Source organism: Mandrillus leucophaeus, unplaced genomic scaffold (genome assembly GCF_000951045.1).
Source record: "Mandrillus leucophaeus isolate KB7577 unplaced genomic scaffold, Mleu.le_1.0 Scaffold469, whole genome shotgun sequence".
In the NCBI taxonomy this organism is placed as follows: domain Eukaryota; kingdom Metazoa; phylum Chordata; class Mammalia; order Primates; family Cercopithecidae; genus Mandrillus; species Mandrillus leucophaeus.
Genome location: NW_012105020.1, coordinates 1,265,160 through 1,274,404, shown reverse-complemented (window position 1 = coordinate 1,274,404; position 9,245 = coordinate 1,265,160). Strand labels below are relative to the sequence as shown.

The window sequence follows — 9,245 nt, the reverse complement described above, 5'->3', positions numbered from 1 at the left end:
GGAATAAAATTAGCATCTTTTTTACTTACCTGCACAAATTCATATTTACCCTGAGTGGTTACCTTCAAGGCTGCTGTGGAAATGGGTTTGTTTTTGTTTTCTGTTTTTTTGTAGAACTTTAGTATTACAAGAATCCTTGAAGTTAACAGCACCTTTGAAATCTACAGGCTATTTGGAACATATTTCTTTAATTTAAAAAATTTAAAAAACAGTACTCAAAACATGCTTAATAAAAATGTTCCAGGTATGCTTATAAGGGAACAATTTAAAATAATCTAAAACTCATAGGGTCAGGCGTTCAAGTGAGGACTAAATTATTACTTTTCATCTGTTTGTGACAACATAAGATATATATAACTGTATGACCTAATTTATTCCAACTTTGTTCTTGGCTAGCATAAAACACTAACTTTAATAAGTAACAGTATTAAACTGAAAGATCTTTTATCTATTTAAAAATAGGCTCTCAGGGGTTTCTACGCACCCCTGCCTTTCCAATACAGGACGAGCAACGGAACAGTGAGGTAACAGTCTCACTGGCCCCGGGAAAGGTCTTCCTCATTATTAGTCACACAATGATAAAGACACAGAAAATGTAGGAATTAACAGCATTTGCAAAAACAAAGTGTGATTCAAAAAAGCCCCAGATTAAGTATGCAAATAGTGAAATACACAATCAAGCCAGCGATGACTCAACAGTGGCTACTCACTTGTCTCAGCCCCAGCGTCTTGGTGTCCCACATCTGCTTTATGTTCCAGAAAAAGGGCTGCTCACATTTCTGACAAGAATCACTTTCCAACCACTGAGGAGCCTGGGGGAGCAGAAAGTCAAAGCCAACATCAGTGTGTCTACGTTTACCTCCGCGTTTCAAAATTAATACGACAGTTCTAGACCTTGCCGGGGTTAGTCTTTCTTTTCTTCTTTTTTTTTTTTTTTGTCACCCAGGTTGGAGTGCAGTATGTGATCTCGGCTCACTGCAACCTCCGCCTCCTGGGTTCAAGTGACTCTACTGCCTCAGTCTCCCAAGTGGCTGGGACTACAGGCATGCACTACCATGCCAGGCTAATTTCTGTATTTTTAGTAGACTTGGGGTTTTGCCATGTTGGCCAGGCTGGTCTCAAACTCCTGACCTCCCAAAGTGCTAGGATTATAACCGTGAGCAGCCATGCCCAGCCAGTTAGTATTTCTTTTTAATTCCACAAAATATTCTAGCTAGTTGTCATATTCAATAGTATGTTTAATTACTCAATATTATGTTTAATTGTGTGTGTGCGGGAGGGTCTTTTTTGAGACAGGGTCTCACTCTGCCACCCAGGCTAGAGTGCAGTGTCGTGAATGTGGCTCACTGCAACCTTGACCTCTCAGGCTCAAATGATCCTCCTGCCTCAGCCTCCCGAATAGCTAGGGCCACAGGTGTGTGTCACCATGCCAGCTACTTTTTTATTTTTATTTTTTTTGTAGAGACGGGGTCTCACTATGTTTCCCAGGCTCATTTTGAACTCCTGGCTTCAAGTAATCCTTCTGTCTCAGCCCCACAAAGCACTGGGATTACAGTCATGAGCCATTGCGCCCAGCCTTAATTGTGTGTTAAGTAATCATGACAATTTTAGCCACGGTTACAGGGTTGTTCAATTTGTAATCTATAGATAGGAGGGAGTAAATCAGTTTTTATTGTGACCCCTTAAGGGTTGTCTTTATGTATTTCTTTTTTATGCTGGAGATGTTTGAACTCTAAATCCAGTTGAGTAAAAACCCAATGCATGCAGCAGAATCTGGTGACCTACCACTGGGAAAGGCTTGCAGGGTCACAGGTGACTAATAGAAGAGATCGACAAAATCCCATCACCTAGTTGCTCTGGGTAGGGACTATGCCGGCAGATTTGCCACCCTTCCCTTCCCAGCCACAGCAGCAGGTCCCTCCCTCCTGGGGCCACACAGGAGTCCTGCAGCCTTCACTGGGCAGCAAGCTCTGGTTTTGTAGATCTTGGTGTACGTTTCTTCTCCCCTCTAACCAGTGAGTTACTTTTTGGTATTATTCATCTTGATCTATCCACAGCCTGTCACACAGTAGGTTCTTAATGCTTTTTTGTTGAAATAGAAGAAGTAGTCTCAAAATTAATTTGTTAAAAAACTTAGAAAATAGGCCAAGTGTGGTGGCTCACGCCTGTAATCTCAGCACTTTGGGAGGCCGAGGCAGGCGGATCACCTGAGGTCGGGAGCTCAAGCCTGGCCAACATGGTGAAACCCCGTCTCTACTAAAAATACAAAAATTAGCCAGACATGGTGGCGCACACCTGTAATCCCAGCTACTTGGGAGGCTGAGGCAGAAGAATCACTTGAACCCAGGAGGCCTAGGTTGTAGCAAGCCAAGATCGCACCATTGCACCCTAGTCTAGGCAACAAGAGCAAGACTCAGTCTCAAAAAAAACAAAACAAAACAAAAAGTTAAAAATATTTCTCTAAACAAAAAATTACAAACTATATCCAATTCTAAGACAAACCTGTTAAAAGCCTGTTTAGGCCGGGCGCAGTGGCTAACACCTGTAATCCCAGCACTTTGGGAGGCCAAGGCAGGCAGATTACCTGAGGTCAGGAGTTCAAGACCAGCTTGGCCAACATGGTGAAACTCCATCTCTACTAAAAATACAAAATTAGCCAGGCATGGTGGCACACGCCTATAATCCCAGCTACTTAGGAGGCTGAGGTGGGAAAATGGCTTGAAACCGGGAGGTGGAGGTTGCAGTGAGCAGAGATTGCACCACTGCACTCCAGCCTAGGCGACAAGAGTGAAACTTCGTCTCAAAAAAAAAAAAAAGCCTGTTTAACCCCAATCACTTAACATTATATAGGTGCAACAAAAATAGATAGAAAACATTTTTTTCTAAAATATATATTAATATATTTGGTGGTTTGAATGATGGGTGCCCCTAGTTCTTCATTTTGTCTCCTATTGCATCAAAACTTTTGGCCTTCCTATTTCTTATTTTGGATCTGTCACTAGAAATATTTCTACATATAACAGACATTAGAAAGGTCTTTTTTTTTTGGGGGGGGGTGTGCAGAAGGCACTCACAAGTAGACTGAAACAGGCTGAGATAGAAGAAAGGTTTCCTTAAATAACTGGGGAATGTTGGAGATGAGAAGGGATGAAAGAAGAATAAAGCGATGTGTATCTATGTGAGAAAAATTATTTTCTTGATATAGAATTACTTGTTTCCGTGATCACTAGAAGGCAGGTGGTGATGGAGGCTGTGGTTGTGTGGGGATACTACCTGGGGACACTGGCCCTAGGAGAGACGCAGCAGGCCGTGCTGCCATGGGCACAGGATATTTAATTGCCAGAAGAAGGAAAGTAAGTATAACTTCCTAATCTTATGTCTGGGACATGCCCAAGTGTAACTCTCGCAAAACCGCAGTCACGTGGACCAAAAAACAGCACACAAATGTATTCACTAAGCCATCTCCAAACAACTCCAGTAAGAGCTAATGTGCTTTAAGGACGATACAATGAAGGCTTTAATGGAAAGAGAACAATAGATGAAAGTTCGTTCCAATTTATACTTCCCATACTTAGCAGCAGGGAATTCTATGTTTAATTTAGTGCACAAAAATGTTAAGTGTAAAAAAGAACTGATTTGCAAACTTGCCCATTATTGCTTAGTGCTTTAGAAATTTACTTCTTTCTTTTGTTTCCAGTTAATGGCTGGATTTTCTATTTCCCTTGACCACACAGTGTCTGTTAGGTATTACTTAACACAAAAATCTTAAAACAAACTTTACTGGTCTAGAATTCAGAAATCTGCTCTCAACCAAAACACAGGGAGGATTAAATTTTCTATTTTTCTTGAGCTAAAATTTGGTTAAAAAAAAAAGAAAAATCACTGAAAGAAATGTCTGCATCTTCTCCCCCCTTAGCCTCTCATTTATGACATTATTGGCCTGGTTTGATCCACAAATTTTTAAAATTTGTTTCCTAGGGCATAACAGATTAAAGGGACTAAGGTGGGTAGAATTAAAGGCAAGAACAGTTTCAGGAAAACGTTCTCAGTCCTACATGAAATAGTTTCCTACACAGATACAAAATTGTATTATCATGAAACACGCATGCAACATTTGTGGTCAGAATGGTGAGCCTGCATCAACAAATTAGTAAATTACATCAAATTTACACTTTCTTTTTTTTTGAGACAGGGTCTCGCCTTGTCACCCAAGCTGGACTGCAAGGGCACAATCATGGCTCACTGCAGCCTCAACCTCTGGCTCATGTGATCTTCCCTCCTCTCAGCTGCCCTAGTAGTTGGGAGTAGAGATATGCACCACCACGCCCAGCAAATTTTTTGTACAAACAGGGTTTCTCCAAGCTGCTCGGGCTGGTCTTGAACTCCTGGGCTCAAGTGATCTGCCTGCCTCAGCTTCCCAAAGTGCTGGGATTACAGACATGAGCCACTGTTCCCAGCTGTACATTTTCATCAAAGTGATTGTCTTCATAAGGGGCTGGCATTTGAATTATGTTTCAATCACCCAGAGCACTCCTTTAACACAAAAGGCCTCTATCTCCAGCAATGTCTGTTAAGCAGTACATCAATGGATTTCTTAACATTTTAATGTTTTCAAGTGACTCAATTTCAAGCAAGGATTTTAAAAATATATACAGATAAGCCATTTTTAAATTATCAATTTTTTTTTTTTTTTTTTTTTTTTGAGACAGAGTCTCATTTTGTTGCCCAGGCTGGAGTGCATTGGCGTGATCCCAGCTCACTGCAACCTCTGCCTCCTGGGTTCAAGTGATACTCCTGCCTCAGTCTCCCAAGTAGCTGGGATTACAGGTGCCCACCACCACACCCAGCTATTTTTTGTATTTTTAGTAGAGATGGGGGTTTCACCATGTTGGTCAGGCTGGTCTCAAACTCCTGACCTCAACTCATCTGCCTGCCTTGGCCTCCCACAGTGCTGGGATTACAGGCATGAGCCACCATGCCTGGCCTAAATTCTCAATATTTATTTATTTATTTATTTAATTAATTAATTTATTTGAGATGGAGTCTTGCTCTGTCACCCAGGCTGCAGTGCAATGGCACAATCTCGGCTCATTGCAACTTCTGCCTCCTGGGTTCAAGTGTTTCTCCTGCCTCAGCCTCCCAAGTAGCTGGGATTACAGATGCCTGTCACCATGCTTGGCTATTTTTTTGTATTTTTAGTAGAGTTGGGATTTCACCATGTTGGCCAGGCTGGTCTCAAACTCCTGACCTCAGGGGATTCACCTGTCTCAGTCTCCCAAAATGCTGGAATTACAGGCATGAATCACCATGCCTAGCGTCTCAATTCATTTCTAATAGTCATAGCTATAATCACCAAGTCTAGGAGTCAGATCTCTTGCCTTCAAATCCTGGCTCTGCCACTTGTCAGCACTGTTCTCAGGCACGTGACTCAACTTCTCTGTGCCTAGGTTTCCCCATCCACTGTTATGGTCTGGCTCTGTGTCCCCACTCAAATCTCACTTAGAATTGTAATAATCCCCACGTGTCATGGGAGGGACGCAGTAGGATGTAATTGAATAATGGAGGTGGGTTTTTTCCATGCTATTCTCCTGGTAGTGAATAAGTCCCACAATATCTGATGGTTTTATAAAGGAGAGTTCCCCTGCACATGCCCTCTAGCCTACCATGTAAGACATGACTTTGCTCCTTCTTCATCTTCCACCATGAATGTGAGGCCTCCCCAGCCATGTGGAAGTGTGAGTTCATTAAACCTCTTTCCTTTATAAATTACCCAGTCTAAGGTATATCTTTATTAGCAGCATGAGAACAGACTAATACATCTGTAAAATGGGATAACAGTAGTATATACCTCATAAGGTTGTGAGGATTAAGTGAGTTAATATTAAGTGTTCAGAATACTACCTGGCATACAGTAAGTGACATCTAAGTCCAGGCAATGTGCCAAGTGTTTCATGTTTTTTTATTTTACTTAATTTTCATATGTCCTAGGAGATACAGAGCAACACTATCCCCATTTTAGAGGCAATGAAACTGGCTCAAAGATTAAAGCAACTGTCAATGAGTAGACACAGATCCTAGGGAGATCCAGGAGTCCAGCCTGCATCTCTGTGTGTATCCCTATGCTCCACATAGTCTCTCCATACAAGGCCTATCCACTTCTACATGTGGTGGTCTCCAAACATGGTCTTGGGCTATGGCAACCTACAGATCTGAGCTCTTGCCTCAGGGAGCATGATTCTGTTTAAGGGTTTAAGAAAGAATATAACTTTGACTGGGCACAGCTGCTCACATCTGCAATCCCAGCACTTTGGGAGGCTGAGGCAGGTGGATCACTTGAGGCCAGGAGTTCGAGACCAGCCTGGCCCACATGATGAAACCTCGTGTCTACTAAAAATGCAGAAATTAGCCAGGCATGGTGGCACATGTCTGTAGTCCCAGCTACTTGGGTGGCTGAGGCACGAGAATTGCTTGAGCCCAGGAGGCAGAGGTTGCAGTGACGAAAATATATGCTTAAAAGAATTTAAGAAAACAAACTAAAATCAAAATCAGAAACAAATAGCTTTTTAGAACATATCTTAACATAAGAGATACCCTAACTTTATTTCGTTTAATACTCAGAATATAGCGTTACACTATAAGCTAACATGAGCCATCCTAATATATACGTATTATCTAAGGAGAAGCTTTCGTTTTGTGCTGAGAAGAGCAAGAGAGAGTACTAATTAGGTATTACAATTGCATTACTCTCTTTTCCACATCTTTTTCCACCTGCCGAATCTGAACAAAGATATGACAAGAATAAATTCCATTGTTCTACTACCACTAATTGCTGTACTTGTCACATTGCACTAGTATATAAAATGCTATACATTCTGTAATCTACTAATTTTAAATTAAAGTTATCTTTTCAAGAAGATTCACTCTCTCTAATTATTGTTTCTTGCTCATATATATTTTGTGCCTGCTTCCAAAAAATGATCCCTTATCATGATCTGGCAGGGAGGCAAATCTGCTTCCAACTCGACAGCATAGTGGCTGAAGCCACAGTGGGTAGTAAATGCTCCAGTTAGTATTGACAGGGGAGACAGAAATTCCAGGCAAGCATTGCAGAGCTAGAGGATCTGGGACCAATCCTCTATGCCCTAGTCTAAGAAAGTCCTATAAACTCCTAAAGGCTGGGCACCGTGGCTCACGCCTATAATCCCAGCACTTTGGGAGGCAAGGCGGGCAGATCACTTGAGGCCAGGGGCTCGTGACCAGCCTGGTCAACATGGTGAAACTCCCTCTCTACTAAAAATACAAAATATTAGCCAGGTACCAGTATGGTGGCATGAGTTTGTTGTCCCAGATACCTGGGAGGCTGAGGTGGGAGAATCACTTGAAACTAGGATGCGAAGGTTGCAGTGAACTGAGGTCTTGCCACTGCACTCCAGCCTGGGTGACAGAGCTAGACCCTGCCTCAAAAAAAAAAAAAAGCCCAAAAAACCCTAAGGCCAGGTCAGAACCTTATAGATTACAGCCTGTTTATCCTTGCAATACATTTTCTCAGTTATTAAAAAAACAAACAAAAAATCTACTAAAAATAATGCATCTTTTTGACACAACTTGCCTTCCTGTCTCTTCTACAGATGCAGTGAATTGTGTACACAGGAAATGCCTTGATTGATGGGACTATTTTTTCTTTCCCTAGATATAGAAATACACTCCACAATGATGCACTTTGAAGGTAGGAATCCCACTTCTACTTTCTAAATACTTTTTCTAAAAGAATTTACCAATGATAAAAACAGCAGGTTAAAAATCTAAGTTGTGAAACCCTCGGGAAAGCCACCAGCAGTGCTGGGCACCAATGGTCTCCTCCCCTCATCATCCAGGGAATACAGCCTCTCTCTCTCTGAGTTTTCTGCTCTCTCAGAATAAGACTGAAAAACAATAGGCCAAGAGCCAGGAAACAGAACAGTATACTAGCTGTTCTCGGTGCACATAACTAGTAGCTGATAAACATAAAACACAGTACAAATAAATCTTTGAAAATATAGTATTATACATCCTATTTTATACACACACACACACTTTTTAGAGTTTTGCTCATCACCCAGGCTGGAGTGCAGTAGTATGATCTCGGCTCACTGCAACCTCCGCCTCCTGGGTTCAAGTGATTCTCCTACCTCAGCCTCCCAAGTAGCTGGGATTATAGGCACCCACCACCATGCCTGGCTAATTTTTATATTTTTTAGTAGAGACTGGGTTTCACTATGTTGGCCAGGCTGGTCTCCAACTCCTGACCCTCAGGTGATCCACCCACCTCAGCCTCCCAAAGCGCTGGGATTACAGCATGAGCCACTGTGCCAGCCACATCCTGTACTATTGAGCCAATGTATCTGCATTTCATAATAAAATATTCTAAGCCTTACCAAATATTTTTTAGAAAATTCAAAAAGAGATACAAACCAGAAATTTGTAATCCAAATTTCCTCTATTTGACTTGTCTTACAAAGTTACAAAAAAAGTCTCACAATCAGTACGTCTCTGGATTATGGATTGCATTTTATTATTTATAGGGTAGTCTATTTCTTCCACTAGATTACAAATTTCTTGTGGCAAGTATCTTTGTGTACAGTAGCCATAAAGTCTGTAAATGACTAATGTCACCATTTAAAAAAAATAGACGAAAGCCCCCTTCATTACTTCTACTGGAATATGGTAAAAATGAAGGTTTAATTAATGAGAATCAGACTCACAAAGAATCAGAGACAACACAAAGCAGACACATGTGCAGGGATTGGTGGGAATTCTGCATCAACGTAAAATGTCTGTTACAATGGTGCACAGCACACTGAACAACATGTTGCCATAAAGGACAGGATCCTGAACAGATCATGTGATGTCGTACAACATAGTAGGTATTGCAATGCAATATCAATAAACCATTTATTATATAAATTCACTTACGTTTCCCGACTGTACGGACACCCTGTAGGTGCCCAACGAATATTTTCAAAGTTAAACTGTAAGTCATTAACGTCCCTTATGGTCTAAAATCTTCTCTGGAATCAACTTTTTTTGCTAACAACATCATAAGTTATAGATGCCACTTAGAAAAGAAAGATAATGCCAGTGCAGGCAGAGACGAGAATGGAAACCTTGATTGGAAATCATTTGACAACATCTATAAAAAGCCTTAAGAATGTATATATGCTTGGACTCAGAAGGTCTATTTCCAGAAATTTGTCTGAAATAAATAA

The 9,245-nt window shown here is 41.3% G+C and overlaps 1 protein-coding gene across 1 annotated transcript in view; it reads right to left on the bottom strand.

The window, feature by feature from the left end:
- The window catches only part of WDFY1 (WD repeat and FYVE domain containing 1), a 74,590-nt gene that overhangs the window by 13,496 nt on the left and 51,849 nt on the right, over nt 1–9,245 (bottom strand). The window contains exon 9 of the mRNA XM_011995073.1: nt 711–812. Within this exon, the coding sequence (XP_011850463.1) occupies nt 711–812 (102 nt within the window). The remainder of the gene's footprint in view (nt 1–710; nt 813–9,245) is intronic.